This window comes from Saccopteryx leptura, chromosome 2 (genome assembly GCF_036850995.1).
Source record: "Saccopteryx leptura isolate mSacLep1 chromosome 2, mSacLep1_pri_phased_curated, whole genome shotgun sequence".
Lineage (NCBI taxonomy): Eukaryota > Metazoa > Chordata > Mammalia > Chiroptera > Emballonuridae > Saccopteryx > Saccopteryx leptura.
Genome location: NC_089504.1, coordinates 228,045,108 through 228,064,619, shown reverse-complemented (window position 1 = coordinate 228,064,619; position 19,512 = coordinate 228,045,108). Strand labels below are relative to the sequence as shown.

Sequence of the window (19,512 nt, the reverse complement as noted above, 5' to 3'; positions counted from 1 at the left end):
GCTATAACAACCAGGTACTTGAAATAAACTAAAAATATATGTTTCAAGTCAGCCAGAAATGACTCTGTCCATCTGAACAGGTAAGAGGAGTCATAAGCACAGCAAACGAGACACCATGGGCACTTGGAAACCAATCCTCAGGAACTAGAGGAAGTCACAGGGAACAGACCAATGCTCAGGCTTGTTCTAGGAAAAGAACCCTGTTGTTTTATTCATAGTTAGAAAGCACACACAGCAATTCATTGGGATGAGAGAGAAAGGGCAAAATAAGTGAGCGTACAAATTCATTTCAGAGGAAATGGTGCCACTTCCCAGGTAACATCCCCGTGCACTTCTCAAACTTTTGCATTTCTTCTATGTATACACATAATATGCATTACGTGTACAGATAGACGGAAACACGTCACCCACTCGCCAGAAATCCTTTCTGTGGAAACCTGTAGTTACGTCCTTTCTTTTCCCGAAAGCTTCCTGCAGGTGTCTTGATGGATTATGCCACCGTCTCCTTTCTCTGAGTCCTTCTCTGGTGACAAGTAAGGATACTTGTGAAGGAAGCTTTCCCCTTAGTTCTTGACTTTTTCTTTAACTTTTTCTGGTTTTTGAGTGAGATTCCCAGTTCTTCCATGATGGCGTTGAAGGACAGGCACTGAGGGAGGCAGGAGATAACAGAGCGTCAGTTTGACTGAATCGCCTGGCCTTCCGCTGCTCTGCCTCCTGTCTGGGTTAGTGAACACAGGATGCTGCTCTAAGGCAAGTCTGCCCTGAAGGGTATTCCCAGCCAGTGCCCACACCTCCTCCACCCACTGGCCACCCGCCTTTTCTACGGGGGATACCAAGGCAGCAAGTTAGCTAAAGCGACGTTTGGGGTTTCATTCATAAATGCAGTGTTATAAAACTACCCAGATAGGCTCTCAAAGTAGACAACTTACCTTTGCTGAGACACCACAATAGAGTTAAATTAAGTCATTTCCCCCATTGAGATGATCCAAACATTGAGGCTTATCAAGGCATACGACACCAGTAATGCCATAGAAAGTGAACAAACCTTCTCTACACCAAGGCTTTGCTTTTTTCTCCCATGAAACCTTACTTTGTTCCTAAAATAAAATCTAATTCTTGATGACTTTCCTTTCTGATAAAGAAAAAGAAAAAAAACACAATTTTAAATTGTATATTTTCTCCGAAAAAGCCGAGCTCTGCCAGCAGCGATGAGACAGCTGTGAGGTGGAAATGAGGACAAAGATGGTCTGAGCAGCAGTGGAGGGGGCGCACACTCAGGGGAAACGCAAGCACAGTTGTAAAATGCATACACATGCAGACAGCACCCCCCCATGTGACAGGTGCCCACATGCATCGGCGTGCACAGCGTGCAAATGGCACGATGTTGTACGGCCAAGGTACACTCTTGGGTAAATTCCTTCTCGTGGGGATTCCTTTCATGTAGTGTTGCTGTGTTGAGATGATTCTTAGAAAACTCTCCAAAAAGCCAAAGCCTTGGTCAAGTGTATGGAAGCATAAGCAATTCTTCCTTTACCACAAACTCACAAAATGGGCAGGGTTGACAGTCTCGAAGGACAACCTGCATCTGGGAGAGCCCTTCAGGGTGTGTGCCTGATGGGAAGAGGCTGGCGTTCTGTGTGTGCGAAGTGCAGAATACCCGGGGGGCTCCCTCCATTTGAGTGGTTCCGTAAGGGTGGGTGTCATTTAAATAAGTAGTATTTTTAATTTTTCTGCTTCATTTGAAAACCAAACACATGTACTTAGATCCTAGATGTAAATTATTGGGCAACTAGACACACACCTCTAAAGCACTAGTTGTTTCTGTATGACTTCGTGTCTCTTTGACATACATCTTTATAGGATGTGAATTCATTTCTATTTTTTCTACAGTATTAAAAAATGAAAACTCAGTTCTGCTTATTCATTTTCTTTCAAATGGTAAGTTGGGGCTTCAGTGAATTGAAGGGATGTTGTGACACAAAAATTCAGAAATGTTTTCTATGGGATATACTTCAAAAATGAAGTATAATGGTTTTTGTAACATTGTCTGGCGGGAAGTGTATGTGTCATTACAAAGGTGGAAGGGGTATTTTATCATGTCATGTGGTAGGAAGTGGGGTGTTGGGGTTCGGCACCATTTGATCAGAAATTCATTTCCTTGGAAGAAGGGTGTTTTGCACAGGACATTTCTGGTTTTAGGACAATCATTAAAAAGAAAGAAAGGAGAGAGGGAAGAAAAAAATGCCAAGAGTTTAACAAACGTTCTTACACATGAACCTCCCAATAGCCCGATAAGGGTAGAGTTATTGTGTCCATTATGTATATGGAGAAATTTACTACTGGAGGCAGGAAGTAATTTTCCCAGAAACATGGCTCACAGAGGAGAAGCTTTTCTTTGAACTCAGTCCACCGGACCACCCCAGTTCTATCCCCCTCACTCACAATCTCCAAGAGCTTGGTTGCATCTTTTTTGATTAAATCACTGGAAAGAGCTTTTGTTTTTTGTAGATTCTTTCTCCACAAATTATATAAGAAATCTCCATCTTTCTGATTTACTTGAACCCTCAGACCTTTGATTTCAGACATTTCACAGTGACAGAGCCAAAGCGTGTGCCCGGTGCGGCTCCTCGAGGGGACACAGCTGGGCAAGGGCTTGGTGAAACCCTTCTCCTCTGTTGGGGGTGGGCAGGGGGCGTCATAGCTCTGATCTGGACACTGGTCATCCATTAACTTTGCTTTAAAAATGAAACTTGGCTCCAAGTTTCATAATGCCTCAAATCACAGCAAACATCTTTATTCTTTCGATAAACCCCAAGTATTCATTTCTTGTGGCCGGTGTGACAGGGATTAGAAAGATGGTTTTATCAGTGCTCTGTTTCTTTGTCATTGGTCACAAACCATGATTTCTTTTGGATTTTTCACTTTGTCTCCAACTGTCAAGAAGAAAATGCCAAGAGGTGGGGGCTGAGCCTTCTGCCTGCAAGCAGGGAAGACAGATGACCTTCACGGCCTGCCAGCCTTGTGCTCACGTAAGCCACACACTCTCGTGCCCATGGGAAGTGGCTCTGTGAAGGGCATCTCTGAGTGCAGAGTGGCACAGAGAGAAGTACATTCATCAATCAATCACTGTGCTGTCATAACCTCAGGATTAAAGGTACGTGTGACACACGGAGGCTGGGCTCTGAATTAGCATCACAATTTATAGCAGCTTCCCAAAGCTTCTACTTTCTGACTTGGCTTTCATGAACTCCCTCATGCTCATAGAGCCATACAAAAATTATCTTTGAGTGGGAAGGTTTAAATTCCTAAACTCTAATTTCAGAAAGTGTCAGACATAGTGATGGTCACCTTGCTGACTTGTTTCTCAAGACAGGGAAATTGGAGGGGGAGGGTACCCCAGTGGTATCTCCCACCGCTTTTCAGACTGGACACTTCCCGGGTCCTAGGTCCTCCTGTCACTCTCTGGTGAGTGGAGTTCACACTTTTAATGGAGCTACAAATATGATCATGAATTATAGTTGCGAGTTGGCCTCTGGTGTCAGGATGCTGGAGTTTAAGTTCGAGCCATGCGGCTAAGCAGCGGCTTAACCGCATGGGGTTATGCTGGGTGACGGGTTTATTTTATTTTCTTGTGGGCTCATTTTTCTTACCTGTGAAGTGAGAACTAGTGGAGCGCTCTTCACAGAGCTTCTGTGAGAATCACGGAGCCGATGTCTGTTAACCACTGATCACAATACCTGGCACGTTGTAAGTACTGTTTCTTTAAAATGAAATTCTGTGCCTCACCGAGAATATTTTCAGTCTATGGCACCTGCTGACTTTTTTTTTTTTTTTTAATGGAAGGAACAGTGAAGACTTGAGGCTGCTTTGCTTTCACCCACTGCCTGCCTGTCTATGTGAGTTCCTTCGGACTGTTTATACCCGTATTTTTAAAGCAGGTTCTGTATGTGTTTAGCACAGACTTTGCAATCCTGCGGAGGATTGTGTGACCCAACACAATGTGGTCTACTGCTTACATGGCGGTGGGCTTTATGAGGGTGGGCCTCGCCCCTGAGGGACAGATGCTCAGTGACAGGAAGGACATGATGACGAACTGCCGCTTCTCCCCATCTACACAGACGGCCACCTCTGTGTTTACTCAGTCCTTTACAGTGAATCTCCACGGGGTAAAGCTGACGGAGACATTCATAATAAATAGATGTGCATGAATAAATGGTGCTACTGCCTTCTACGCTGTCCCTGACACTATCCAACCGTAAAGTGGAGCGTGAGTGTGTGTGTGTAGTGTGCAAATGTGAGTTGTGTGAGTGTGAATGAGTGTGAGTGTGTGCAAAAGTATGTGAGTGTGTGTGACTGTATGTGTGAATGTGTGACTGTGGGCAAGTGTGAGTGTGTGTGAGGGAGTTCTCTTACAGAAGAAAGGAAACTGAGGGACATCCAGCATTCTCCCAGAGACTGCCATGGGGACGCACCTGGGACGTGGGCTCTCCTGGTCTGAAGGAGACAGAGTCCACCCTGCAGGAAGCCAGCCCTGCTCTGCACCGCTTCCAGCCTGTGACGTCTGCTTCCCCACCTTCTTCCCCTCCTCCCGCCTTCCCTTGCTCACTGTCACCTGTCTCTGGTTCTTCTTTATAATTGCTGCCTGTGTGGCAGGTCCTGGGGGCAACCCCAGATATCTGATTTCTAGGACCTGGTGTGAACCTGGCATATATCACCACTGGGGTCAGGGGAGGGAGTAGGCCGAGCCAGCATATTCTTCTCTACTTGAACCTGAAATTACCTGCCTCAGCAAAAAGGTCTAAGGGTGGAATGATATATTTTTTAACTTGTGGGCAGAGCTCTGAGCCGGAGTTTTATTGGAGTTTGCAATCGTGAAGGAATCAGGTCAGGCTGTGGGGTCAGTAAACTAGGCATCAGGTCGGTGGATAGCCGATTGATTTCTTGTTGTCTATTCAACACTTAGTGTTCAGCACTTCATGCACTGGAGCATGAGGAGAACTACCTTGGGTCTGTACCTTTAAGGGTTTTTCTGACGAAGTATTTTTCCGAAGTTCTAGCCTAGCCAGGAATATACCACAACCTCACATTTTGTGCAGCTGTCTTGCTGCTTTATTACCCAGCCTATTGATACATGCTCAAAGTTTATATATAAATGATAGTGTCTAATAAATTTTCATATTACACGGGAGATTACAGATATATTGCCACTTTATAGACGTAAATGCTCTCATTGTATGTATACACTGGAAGGCAAGCTATGATTTGAAGTCTTTCTATAAAGACCATTTTTAGTAAAATATGGAATATGAAGGAACAGGTTACTGAGAAGGAACGACACTATTATCACTACTGTTATCTCTTGTTTGGTTAGATGCCTGCCACTGCTCTGCAGCCGCAGTGGCACAGTAAGTTTTCTTTAACAAGAAGGTCTAAGCATTCCCATTTTTACCATTTTAAAACTCTGAGGTCGGATGCAGGACAAACCCGGAATTGTGAAAACATTTTGGGTATGAAGTCAGGAAGCCTTTTGAGGAATAAGGACAGAAGAATCCTATTCATATGTTCATTATATTAAGACTTTGAACATCTGGTTGCCTATCTGCACAGGTGTCTTACCTCTTTGCAGGACAACTGATGGTCCAAGAGCAGAGGTGAGGCCTCTGGGACCCCACTAACTGTGTGTGTGTGTGTGTATGTGTGTGTGTGTGTGATTCTTGGAGTAGCTGTGTGAGGTTCTTGGGTTCCAGGTCTCAGGATCTGTGTACCATTAACTCTGGTTTTATCAGGTTTCTGAGTTTACTCAGAATCCCTGGGTTATCTTTCAAGCAACCGTCTTTGGAATTCAAAACAATGGCTCCGTGAGGTTGAGGGTCAGCCCCCACCGTAGCCTCCAGGTGAGTGGTCATGATGACTCTGGCCAGAGAGCTGGGGAGACATCTCCTGAGTCTCCACCCAGATCCCAGGGTCAGGGAGACCTCAACACTGAAAGCTGGTCCCCACCTGGGACCCGGAAGTCCATCCTCACCCAAACACTTCCTGGCACCTTAGAATGATTTCACCTGGCTCTTCCCAGGTGACAGCTCACTCCAGCCCTGGTGTCCCCTTGGCCACGGCATGTGGACTCAATGACTCATTTGTCTTAGCTCCTTTTAGTGTCATGGCCTCACCATCTCCACATCCTGTCACCTCTCTTATCCTCTACACCAGCGGTTCTCAACCTGGGGGTCGCGACCCCAGCGGGGTCGTGACCCACAGGTTGAGAACTGCTGCTCTACACTGTCTTTGCCCCTCAGGTCCTAGATTTATGGTCTAATCCTTTGCATGAATGCGTGCCCTAGAATTGTCCATTTTCCTACCTGAGCTTCTTCAATTCATAAAAACATACCTATGGGGACACAAAGTTACACAGAGGTCATCTTTCTTGGGTCCATCTTTATTTGATGATTTCATTTAGAAAATCCTTTCTTCCATTAAAATAAATGGAAGTATATGTCAGAATGACTGGGTGTATGTATGTGTGTGTGTGTGTGTGTGTGTATGTGTGTGTGTGTGTGTGTGTGTGTGTGTATAAATTTATTTATTTTTAAAGACTTCTTAAGGAAATTTTTTACCTGGGGTGGCTACCCAGGGCAATACCCCCCACCTCTTGGGATATAGGACTACATAAGTTCATTGTCTTCTAACATTAGGGACATGAAATACCATAAGAAGTGAGGTTACCCCTGAGACAATGTGACATTTGGTATTAATCCATGTGCTTTTCCCAATTTGTTTGACCTTCCACCCTTTCCCCCACTTTTAAAACTGCAGGAAGAGCTGTGCCTTCAGGGTAGAGATGACAGAGGGTGGGGGAGCCCGCCTGGCAGGGTGGAGTTCCTCCACAGACTGTGGGTCCACAGGAACCTCTGCAGTCTCTGAAGCTACTGACCACGGCAGCAGGTGTTTGTAAGAAGGACAAGAAGGTACTTTGAATTGGAGAAGTTTGTTGGGAGCCTTTAGGACCCAGCACAGAGGTGTGGGGGCGGGCGTGAAGACAGGACAGGTCTGTGCCCGCTTACCAGGACACATGTCCCCGTTTGACCAGGCAGTGGGAGAGCCTGGGTGCTGAGCTGCACCTGAGAAGAGCCCTCACCAGCCACGTCGGAGGTTAAACTCCCACGGGCAGGGACGGGCAGGTAGACATGGGGACTGAGCACCTCCCTCTCTGCCATAGGCTCTCAGAGGAAGCAGTCACTAGGGTGGGTGGAGAAATGTCCTCAGAGCCGGTCATCAGGCCAGTTGGAGACTGGCCTCTGCATCTCCCATGGCCTGTGACGGCTGGGCTGCTCCAAAGCAGCTGAGATGTCTCCGTCCCCGGGAAAGGGCGCCCAAGCAGCAGATGTGAGTGGAGGAGACTGTGAAGAGACCTACCCATATTTGTGACCGCAGACAGAGAGCCTGTGCACTGAGGATGAGCTGCCGTGGGCCTCCCCGTGCCACTCCGGAAGCTGCTGCCCTCGTGGAAAAGCTGCAGGAAGGCGTGACAGCAAGCTGACCCAGCATCCCCACTGTCCTCTCTCCCTCCATGTCACTGTCACAGGCCAGTGTGACTTCTCTGTCACTTTAGCTTTCTCTGGAGTCCCTGGACTCCCGGGTGTGTCTCTGCTCCTCCTACATGCTCCTCTGAGCACTGGCCTCATAGGACCTGACCAGGCCTTCACAATGACCCTGAGCTGGCCCTGCAGAACGGCATCCCTCAGCTCATGGAGAACCAGAGCTGGTCCTTTCATAACAACTTAGAGGCTGTGAGGCCACAAACAGCAACTCTGAAGAACTCTCTGCCTGCCCCAACGTTTCCCTAGTCTACAGTGGATTATGACTACACGGAGGGTCCTCAGGGTACCTGCTTATGCTGACATGTGACAGGTAAGCATTTTTCTCAAGCTAAACTTGGAAAGCCTGTGTGATGTTATTAAAAATAACAACAGGTGTCACCTCAGCTTAGAGGCTCCCACCTGCTAATCGATCATGTCAACCGACGCAACTCATTCTTGGCTTAAATCTAAATTTTCTTTTGGTTTCTGGCCCAGCTAACGCAGGCCTCTGCCTGCCTCCCTCTGCTGTCTTCTTTCCCAGGGGCCTCTGGGCTGACGACAGGTCAGTAGAGGGCTGGGGCATTGATGACCGCGGGAGCAGCCACCCTCTGTCCTCTGGGGCCGAGGGTGCGGCTCTCTGTCTCTGCTTGTCCCCTGAGGTGCCTGTGGTCCCACCCTGGGCCCACATTGGGCACACACGTTGAGTCCTCCCCACTCCAACCCCAAGTTTCCCAGGCCACCGGTCCTCCCAGCCCTTCCACAGGCTCTGGTCAGGAAGGGCCAGGGGTTTGGGGTGCATTCCCTGTGGTGCTCTGGGGCTGAGCTGCTCATAGGCTTGCTGCCTAGATAGACAGTGTGTTGTATCATTCAGGAGAGCGCTGTAGGGTCTCCCTACCGGTCTTGCCATCTCCTGGGGGGCACTTTATCTGCCTAACAATAGGTTTTTCTGCTCAGAACCTCTGACTTCGCCTGAGGTTCCTACCCTCCAGTCCCTCTGAGTTGGGCACGGCTCAGGGAGGATCACGGGGCCTCCTCTCAGGGATTTCGGTCGCAGCTAAGTTTTAGTGACTTCCTTCCAAGTCCTACTGTCTTTCCTAGTGGTCAAAAAAACTGGTAGGAAACATCACTATATCTATTTCCCCAATCTGGGTCTTCTGGGTTTGGCTCTTGCTAATTAGATAAACTAGTTGGATTGAGACCACTGACTTATTACTCAGTGAAGTACCTGCATCTTGAGCTTGAAATCTGTGGTTTTTAAGCTTTATGCCTTTGCTACAAATTGGCGACATCTCCTGAAAGGCCGAGAGCTTGGCTGGTCCGCGGCTTGGAGCAGGGTGTGCAGCCTGGATGCTTGGCAGCGGAGGTTGAGGTTACGATGGGAAAGCCAAGCTCCGCACCCTCCTGTCTCCCCTGGCTTCGCTTTAGCAGAACGAGGTTCCCAGGCACTCCAGCCCCCCACGCACTCCCTGTCTGGGTGATGGCCAGTCCATTCCAGGGCCTGGAAGGGTTTCTGAGGTGCATGCTTTTTTTTAATTTTTAAAATTGTATTTCTCTAGTCTGTTGTGATGGTTTGCTCATGACTGGCTGGATGGGGACCTCTCAGAGTACTTCCCCCTAAAGTACTGTCAGGGCAAGGTCCCTGTCTTCACTGCAGCAGGGATAATGACACAGTCTCATTAAATATATATAAATGTATAAAATATATGCTTGTAAAATACAGTTTTACATATTTATAATGTCATCTCTGTCTTTACCTCTTTCTACATAAAAATTCCAAGCTCGTGTGTGTGTGTGTGTGTGTGTGTGTACTACTTCTATATTTTTATTTTCTTTCCATTTTCTACTGAACTTAAGAAATACTGCCGTTGGGAAAGATACCTGTACGTGGGTGTTAATTGCTTCCTGGCCTTTCTACGTATTACTGCATGTTTGGGTTTCCGGGCAAAGGGAAGCCTCTTTGCACAGTTACAGAAATAACCTGATTAAAGTGATGTCTGCCAATAACTTGTCAAACCAAGTGTTCAGACCCCGGGCACCAGGAAGCATGGGCTTGATCCCAGGTGAGGCGGGTGGTTTGGGGGATGGGGCATCTTAGTTCTCATGGTTGATAAAGACCAGTGACCAAGGCAACAGTTTCCACTTGAAAATCTGAGTATTTGAACTTTGAACACTCCAGCTGAAAATGTGTGGAGACAGCAAATTCTGATCAAGCTAAATTAAACATTTTTAATTGATAGGGGGCAATACAGCTTCTTTGTTGCACCCCTCAGGTCTCACTGTCTCTTCCCTGCGTGTCTGGCTGTGTGCATGGTGGCACGGCGCATGTGGCTGCGGAGTGGGACGCTGAGTCCTGGTGCTGGTGTTGACCCCACACGCCCCGCCCCTGTGGCTGTGGAAGCCTGCGCCCAGTGGTGGAGCTGGTGTCCCGTCTCAGGGAGGCCCTTCTCTTTGTAAACAGAATGTCTCTGAAAAGTCAGATGAGAATCCCGTTTTCCGTGATATCAGTCTCTATGGGAAGGATTTTGAAAGTAAAATGATTTTAATGTGTTTATGCATCTGGACATAAAACTCCCTCACTGTGAGAAGCCTAATGAGACGGTTCCTGCAGGCAAGTGAAAACGGCAGCGTCCAGCAGAAATTTTTCATTATCCATAGGAGTTAATTAATAATGCCGTTTGGCACAGTCAGTCAGATGCGTGGAGAACAGTACGGCAAGGGAGAATGTGTTGCTTTGCTTTTGCTTTCTGAGGCTGGTCAGGCAACTTTCAAATTGCTTCCCGGGGCGTAGACCTTGCAGGGTAAGGGTCACGGGCTTGGAAACTAATTGAGATTCATTGTTTCCTGGCTTTACCACAGATGCAGAACATGATACCATGCCAGCCAAATACCATGCGGTGTGGTATTTGGAAGTAATTTTCCTTAGATAGCTTTATCATCATATAACCCAGGATAATTGTCTTAAGGACATGACCTCTACCTACCATGTCATGCTTAGCTGGTAGTTCCAATTTTTGCTGGAAAAGAACCCTAAAATAATTCCATTTATGATTTTAGTCTAAAACAAAAGAAGCTGATTTTCTTCCCTTATTGTATTGGCTTATCACCAGGCTTCTTAGGAAACAAACTAGACAGCATTACCTGTTGGTGATGTGTCTTGTCAGCCTTCTCATACTTCTGTGTTCTCTTTTGAACTTTAAACAACATTTCTCAAAGTGTAAGCTATGTCTAAGCTACAGATAATTTGCCTGTGTTGATAAGGTGTCACACTTAACCACCAAATCTAGAGTCAAACTGCTCTATTTATTTAGTTTAAATGAAAACTCTTGCTCACCAACTACTTTTAACTACAACTGTATTTAGGATTGTTGGGAGCGAGGTAACCTCATGTAAGAAAAGCTATTTAAAAAGATGTCAAGTTCCTTGTATTGGACCCTTTCAATTAAAACACACGAATGTGACCTATTTTGGAGAAAACTGCTATATGTAAGCAAATTTTTATGGAAACGAGTGTGCACAGTTAGTTGTCAGCATTCACTCTAAGCTTACGTTAAAAAGGTCAATTCCTGGGCTAGACTCACCGAGGACTTTTTGAAGTTAAAGCCCATAATTGGTATTTTAAATAATTTCTCCTGGGTAACTCTGAGGGACACAGAAGTCTGACAATGAATGATGTAAAGATAGAGAGTTTGAATACTTTTCTTTCATGTTCAAGCCATTTTCTTCACCTAAATTTTATTTAAAATGCAATGGCCCCTGGTGGGGTCACTGTGGTCCTAGTAGTTTTTACTTGGTGGCCAGCATTGGCTGTCTGAGAGCTTGCTGAAGGAGGGGGAGGGGCGAGGAACGTGGGCGGTGTCCAGGAGGAAAGGACTTGGGGAGAAAGAGCAGCTTGCTGCCGCCTTGGTCTTGTTGAGCAGGCCTAGGCACTTGTAACAAAAGATACAATGACATTTCTATCTCAAAGATGTGTAGTTTCTTCCTGAATTCTCTCCAGAATGAATCTATGAAATATAGAATCTAAGTATGTGCTGTGTATCTTTCTTAGAATTAGTCCTCTTACCTCTAGAATCAGCCAGTGAACAGCAAAGGCTCATTGGGTGCTGATCACGCATGTAAGATGTGGCTTCAGCCCAGGCATATAAGATGCGGCTTTAGCCTGACCAGGCGGTGGCGCAGTGGCTAGAGTGTTAAACTGGGATGCGGAGGACCCAGGTTCTAGACCCCAAGGTCGCCAGCTTGAGTGTGGGCTCATCTGGTTTGAGCAAAGCTCACTAGCTTGGACCCAAGGTCGCTGGCTCGAGCAAGGGGTTACTCGGTCTGCTGTAGCCCCATGGTCAAGGCACATATGAGAAAGCAATCAATGAACAACTATGGTGTCGCAACGAAAAACTGATGATTGATGCTTCTCATCTCTCTTCATTCCTGTCTGTCTTTCCCTATCTGTCCCTCTCTCTGACTTTCTCTCTGTCTCTGTAAAAACAAACAAACAAACAAAAAAGATGCAGCTTCAGCCCTGTGCGTCTAGAGCCCTGGAACCAGCTGTTGCCCACCCCGTTCCAGACTCAGTTAGACTTTCAAGGGATGCCGTGCACAGCTGCCACTGTAGGTCCTCATGTGTGGCCACTTTGGGTCCTTCTCTTGGGTGCAATTGACTTGCCATTCATGCTTTTCTTGTGTGAAAGGGGTGTTGAGGGGAAGGGGTCTTAGAGACAGTTTGAATCTCTACACTGGATTGTCCTTTCAGTTCCCTGTGACCAGAGAGCTGCCCTTCACTGTCTACAAGGACCTGGCTCCTGTTCACCAATACCATTAACGGAACTCTTTTAATGGTTTCTTTTCTATCCCATTATATTATTTAAATTTGATGGCAAATATAAGTCAACATATGATCTTCATTTTTCAAATGAGAAAATGGAGGTTCAAAGAAGTTTAAAAAATTACCCCAAATAATAATACCATTATTTATCAAATGGCAACTATACCTGCCGGGCATGGTAGGAGGCGTTTTGTAGATTATCACTGGGTGAATTCCCTGGAGAAGGGTCTGTAGGTCTCTGGTCTGTCAAGATGCTTTGCAGGGAAAATATTCTGCGACCTAATAAGTTTGGGAAATGCTGGATACTTTTCCATCTTGTTGACATTCTCAATGCATCATTGGTAATATATTAAATGCACAGATGTCAGGCCGTAAAGGAACAGTTTGTAAAGGATTGCTCTGAGTGTTACTCAAATGTGAACATCATATTTGAGTAATGCTTGCTAATGGAACCTCATTTGAAAAATACTCCTTCCCCTTTATGACCTAGAAACCGTATCCCAGAACAGCACGTTAGGAAACCACAGCTCTGGAATGTAGTCACGGGTCTGTGGTCACTCAGCAAGTGGCTGTACTAGGTAGGACAGGGGCCTCCGCGTGGTTGGGTTAGAAAATTCCCTTCTGGTCCTAAAGTCTCAGACTTCAGGTTGCTGACTCTGACCCCTGTCTCACTGTCAGCAAAGCTGGAATAGGATTACTGAAAGGGTTCAAGGTAATGCTGTTTATGAAGACATTTGGAAATCCATGAAATAATATATAAAGATCAGAGTTAGATAGTATATGGTATAAAGTAGTAACTAAATATCAATTTGTGGAACAGATCTTTTCTTTATCCCAAGCGCCGAATTACACTTTGAAAGAAGAAAATCTGTGCAGAAACGCAAGTTTTGTCCCTTGAAAGTTTTTGGTAGCATTTTTGGTGCATTGCATAATCCCTGGGAAGATAAATTTTGCTAGTTTGGAATTTCTACATACAGAACCAAATTAATTATAAAACTAAAAGTTACATAATATTTAACCTAACATCTGATTCCATTGATTAAAAAGTTGAACGCTGACCTAGAGACCACAGGATGTTGCTTTCACCTCTTTCACAGTAAATAAATGTTAGAGTAATTTAAGGATATGCCCTTAATAGTACATTTATTAAAAAAAAAAAAGAAAAGGAAAAAAGTGAGACTGAGAAACAGTCTGGGCAAGAGTCAACTTTCCTGAACGTGCTCCCTGGGAAAACAGAGCTACTGGGTCAACCTGTGATTCAGAAACTGGAACCCACTTAAAGCTGAGTAAAGAGAAGGCAGAATGCTATGTGGTTGCTCAAATGGTGCATGTGTGCTTCTGAGAAACTTGTTCACAGCACTTTGAATTCAGGTGGAAAATATATTTACACAAATCTGTAACCGATGTGAATGAAAAATCTTTTCCTCTGTTTTTTCCCCTTAATCCTTCTCCCCAGTGTGCTTGGAATGAATTGATAATGGCCCAGGAGCCAGAAAAATGAGCATGAACATGGCAACGCTCAGAGAAGATTGCTCCTGGAGCCACCTCTCCATCCTGCGTGAGGGGGAGGGACTAACAGGCATTCATCGATGCAAAGAGGAAGGGCCCTCAGGGGAACAGGGAGGTTCTGCTTGATGAATCCCTAGCTTAGGGCTATGCTTGGAGCTGGCCAGAAATAATATACAGCTCGAAAAAGTCACAGTTCTTCAGAGAGGCAGAACACACTGTCTTTCTGAGCTCTACCAAGTCATTGTTCAGCTCTACCAGGTCATTGTTCAGCTCTACCCACAAACAGTACTTGAAAGTTTGATGTTAATGAACTTCCTTCCAGAGACCACTGTTGACTGGGTTGTTCCTTCCTGAGTGGCGGACATTCAGCTTAGCTCAAGCTCTCCTGTGGCACCAGAGGTTTGCTCTGTTCTCATTTTTGGCATCACATTTTTTGAGTCGTTAAACTCTAAGACATTTGAGTCTTTGTCTAAAAGACGCATTTTAAATAGTGAGATGGATTTGAATCAAAGATTAACGTTGGCATGGAGTTACAATGAAAAGACAGGGTTTTGGGTTGTTGGAAAGCACGTGAAATCAACAGAACATTTGGGGTAGGAAGGAGGAAATAAGAGAAAAAAAGAAGTTCACAAAGATAAAAACCATCCCACAAAATAAGCATTTTTTGTTCTCATGTTTTACATTGTTGAAACTCTGAATTGACTTTGTCGTAAAGAAAGGGTTGTTTATTTTTAATGCATGAAGGTAGAGCTAAGGTAACCTGAGGGTCTAGCAGGTTCCCGGGAATACACATAGCATGGGGTCCATGTGCCCCTGAGCCCCGGTCACAACACACAACACCTGTCTCTTCCCAGTGCACGGCATTAAGTGTGAGCATGTAAGTTTTGCTTTTGTGAAGGCACAGGGTATTAGGGTGATTTCTGCTTAGTGGATACAGAAAGCATCAACAACACCAACTATGAGAGACAAGTTCTACTGGGAACACTTTTTTTAAAAAAAAACTGATTACACAGTGTGAACTGAGGACTGTGTCCGGATCCCTCTCTCCTCTCGGATTAGTTTGCCACATTCTACATCCGTAGATAAAGTGGTTCCGGAAGTGGACTTGATTGGGTGGGTTTGCTTACATTGCAGTCCATAAAAGAAACAAAAAGCCTTGCATGCAAAAGAAATGAGAAAAAAAATATAGAAGAATGAATAAATCAGAAGCAGCAATGAGTGTTCAATGAAAATTCAAATTAAATGAGGCTGGCAGTTATGAGAAGCACATTAAGCATAACACATAAGCAAGCTTTTATTTGTCAAATTAGTTGCATAAACAAGACACCTTATGAGCAAATCAGAAGTTAAAACCAAATAGGTCAGTCCATTCTTCCATTTAATTAACAACCGTTTCTCTAACAAGGTCTAAGAAAGGGGACTTAATTGTTTTGTGACCTGGGAAAAATGTTCATGATGAAACCAGGTGATAATCAATCATCCAGCCTTTGGGAGTTTAGGGGGAGCTTTCTCCTAAAGGGAGTGAGGCTCTTGCGAGATTAGTAATCAGAAATGGCCGCATAATCGTCAGGGCCCAATGCCAAATGAAGATGTGAAGTCCCTTCTTTAAAAATTATTAGGGGATTTTAAGACAGGGACAGCTGAGCTTTAAGCTAGCCCTGTTATTAACAGCTCATATCCCAAAATTTTAACAATATCTTTAATTTAATGGGGGCCCAATGCACTGCAATAGCCCTGAATTTGTCTCGTGTTTACGCTGGTGTGTTCATGGAGTAATTATCTTTCATCACAATCCTTATTCAGAAGCATGTATGCTCCTATACGATTTCCATCAAAAATAAAAACCAATAGGCAAAAGTGGTCGACTGTTAGAATCAACCACAGCCTAAATACAGTTTTGAAAAATAGTTTCCAATATATTTTATTGTCATTTTGGGTTCTTTATTGGATTCCTGGCCAAAAAAAAAAAAAAAATAATAATAATCGATGAATTGTCTTTTATCATCATACCTTGATAAAGGTAAAAGCTCCGTTTCAGAATACTATATTTCTATCTTTATATAAATTGCTTTGCGTTAGTGCATGGGCTCAGCACATCCACTTAAGGGATGGGACTATCTCTATGGAAGACTTTTTAATACATTTTCCAGTTTTGAATTCATATGTTCCTTGCTCTACCCAGGGTTTCTACCCAAAGAGCAAATACCGGTAACTATTGAAGAAATTAACGGCCTCTGGGTTTCCGCACTGTCATTCCCAATAGCACAGCCGGCACGTCATGTACAAGGTGCTGCTTTTGTCTGCTCATTAATAAGTGATGGGGCTGAAAACTCAGCAGCACCTGAAGGGGATTCAATAGCTTTTTGCTCTTAATTCAGAAAATGGCTCATCTGGGCACCTCGTTCGATAGACCATCACAAATAAAGGGCAAGTGCCCTTAAAAAATATCCCCAAACTTGAGACAGAAAATACAAACTAAACACCGCCCGGTCCAAGAGACAGAGGACTCACCTGCTCAGCGTCACTGTTCTTCCGTGACTTGTATATAAACTCCCCGATGGCCACAAACACAGAGAGGACCAGCCCGGCAGCCAGGACGATGAAGATGCCCCCAATGTTCTCCACACCCAGCGCGCTGGCCTCCTTGCCATCCTCCTCGGGGCACCCATTTCCTCGCCACCACTTCTCCTTCATCATGTGCAGCTTGCCCTCCTCCTGCAACTGCAGGATGGCGATGGTGATCTTGTCCCGGTACGGGGAGCCTGCAGGGGGTCCCCGAGAGATGTGAGGGAGAGGCATCATCCTAGCAGTATCAACTCTATGGCTCTTGGGAAACCCTGACCCACAGACTGATGGCAAAGGGCACAAAACTTCAGTTCTGGATTCTGAGGGCTCTAGATGATTGGAAAGGGGGAGCTGACATGTTGAGATGAACTCTGGAACAGACCGTCTGCTCCTTGTAAATAAGGAAATTCTGGGATATAACTTGGATTCTGGTGAGTCTTTCGCAAACCTTTTCCCACACAAGGGGACTTCATCGTTTATGGTCTGTGGTTTTCAGGTTTTCACTTGTCTAATATTGTGACATCCTGGCTGGATAGCTGCCAGGGTCACCTCCTCGTCCTCCTAGGGACCAGTGGAGACTTCCTAGCCTCCTGCACAGATGCGACCCATGGCTAGTCACTGGGAGCTAAAGTGAAGTGTGACGATGTCCAGTCCTGTCTCACAATCCTCCCAACATGATCCTGTACTCTCTCCCTCTCTCCAAATATGCAGCCAGAAGATAAGGAGTTCACGTCCCTACAAACAGCAGAACCACCAATTGAAAGGTGCTTGGGTCCCAGGATGATGGCACAAAGCAGGGTCTCTCTTTCAGTCCACATAGGACCATGATAAGGTCAAGAACTAAACGTTTACTCTGCAAGCCACTGAGAAACTGCAGATGGAGCTTCCAGCAACTCATCTGTATTGACTAATGCACCTATTAATATACCAGTAAGAGTAGGTTTTGATTAATCCAAAGGTCCTACAAAATTGAGTTGTTTGGAAAATTTTCAAGGACTTTATTGATGTTACTTACATTATATCTTCAAGTAATGTCATGGAACTTTTAATTACATTGGGTGAGAGAGCACTGACCTTTGCCTATAGCCATGGCTTACCCATTACTGGATTCCCATGTGAATTAAAAGGGAGAGGTAAACAGATGGTAAAATGCATTTCTCCTTGGATGCTAAAAATCTTTTGTTCATATTTCTTCTACTCAGCAGGAGACTCACTCTTTCTGTTTGCAAACATTAAAGTTCTTCTTGGTAGAAACAGAAACACACACACACACACACAAACACACACACACACACACAAACACACACACACACACACACAGCTGATAGAAAAAGGTGGCATCTTAGAACCAGAAGAAATCTTAGGGCTCATGTAGTTCAGTTGGCTAATTTTAGAATTGAAGAAATTTAGTGCGTGAAACTCATTGTTATTGGCAGAGTCAAGAAATCATCTCAATTCTTTTTACTTTTTTCCACAAAAGCTCCTTCTCCCGCCTGCTGTGTGTGCCCATCCCAAACCTCTGCATACATGGCTCACATTCTAGGCAGCGTTTAAGATGGAAAAGTGGAGGGTTAACGTTTTGGCATTTGTTTGTTTGTTTTCCTTTTTCATCCCAGGCTCCCTAAAGTCATTGTCAGTACTCAAAACCAGGTTTAAAAGAAGAGCAAAATGTTTTGGAGTTAGATCGTGGATTGTCAATTTAGAGTATGGATTTTTGGTGAGAAAAATGGGTCTTAAGAGCCAAATTAAAAGATATTGACTGCTTGCTTAACCGTCCACAGAATAATGGTTAGTGCCGAAATTAGCACTATTAAACATACCCTGGGCATCTGAGCAAGTAGTGTACATGAAAGTACTTTGAAGAGGATAAGAATGATTCTTACAGTGGTGGCCATAACAGTAATCACAGCAGGACACAGTGGGCACCCAATAAAGGCTGACTGACCTCCCCTCTGTATTCAGGCTACACAACACCAAGAACATTTCAGATGGGCAGGGATACAATCTCTGTTTCAAGTTGCCTCTAAGGGCGGTAATTTCCGGTCTCCTGGTAACCTGTTTAAGCCTAACCTGCTGTCATTCTGTTGAAGTTTTATCTCAAGTCCCTTAGGAGGCACGTTTCCAGGGCATCTGTCCTGAGAGTCTTTAGGAAGCAAAGTCTTTCATTTTGTGTTGTGACTGTGCTGACCTGTCCAATCTCTGATTATTTGCAAGAGACTGGAGCCTTACGGAACTTGATTGGGGCAGAAGTGAGCAGATAATTTTTTATACCTAAATATATTTCAACTTCAATCCTTGTTGTTGTTGTTATTGCCTAAATGGACGGTGTGACATTGGACGTGATTTATGACAAATCACTTGAAAAAAATGTGCATATCTACACATAGATTGTCCTGAATACCAACTGATATTTCTTAAACAGGCGATCCATCATAGGAAGAAATATCTACCAAATTTATCCAACAGCTATATTCCCCATAGATGTATTCTCTATGAGGTCTGCCATCTGTTCCAATTGTCCCTTCATTGTTTCTGGTTTAAAAGCATGACAGTTTTGCAGCCACTATAAAAAATTCCTGGAGTGTATTTCTTTTCATCTGGGGGGTGGAGGTATGGGGAAGAAAGATCTTTCTACTTTGGAACGTGTGTGTCCGAGTGTGGATGAGGTCAACCGACAGCAAGACTGAATGGCACCATTCAGATCTCTCCCTATTATGTTATATGAGATAGAGTAATTCCCACCAGAGGGTCAGTCTCACCCACATCAATTCAAAGTAATTTTCAAAGTGTTGTATTAATTCAGGAGTGTTGCTTCCCCAGCCAGAAAAATAAAATAGCGTCAGTGTTATAGTCCATTCAGCAGAAGAAATGCCCATTAAAAATCTCACATTAAAGGGTAAACATTCTCAGAAGGAGAGATACATGTTGTTATTATCTACCATTATTACCAGACAGAAAATTTGGTGGGCAAAGAGGGATGCAGACAGTGGTGGAGGTGGAATTATGGGCAGAAGATGGAATCATGAAAGTGAAGAGATGAAGTTTTCA

The 19,512-nt window shown here is 44.7% G+C and overlaps 1 protein-coding gene across 4 annotated transcripts in view; it reads right to left on the bottom strand.

Moving 5' to 3' along the window:
* Positions 1-232: 232 nt before the first annotated feature.
* Positions 233-19,512, bottom strand: part of GRIK1 (glutamate ionotropic receptor kainate type subunit 1) — a 323,076-nt gene continuing 303,796 nt past the window's right edge. For 2 of the 4 annotated variants that reach the window (XM_066370386.1, XM_066370387.1), the window contains 3 exons: positions 16,411-16,661; positions 1,046-1,132; positions 233-646 (listed from right to left, as the gene is read on the bottom strand). In XM_066370386.1, coding sequence (XP_066226483.1) covers positions 491-646; positions 1,046-1,132; positions 16,411-16,661 — 494 coding nt within the window. In that variant the 3' untranslated portion in view covers positions 233-490. The remainder of the gene's footprint in view (positions 647-1,045; positions 1,133-16,410; positions 16,662-19,512) is intronic. The other 2 variants (XM_066370384.1, XM_066370385.1) reach the window with 1 other exon arrangement.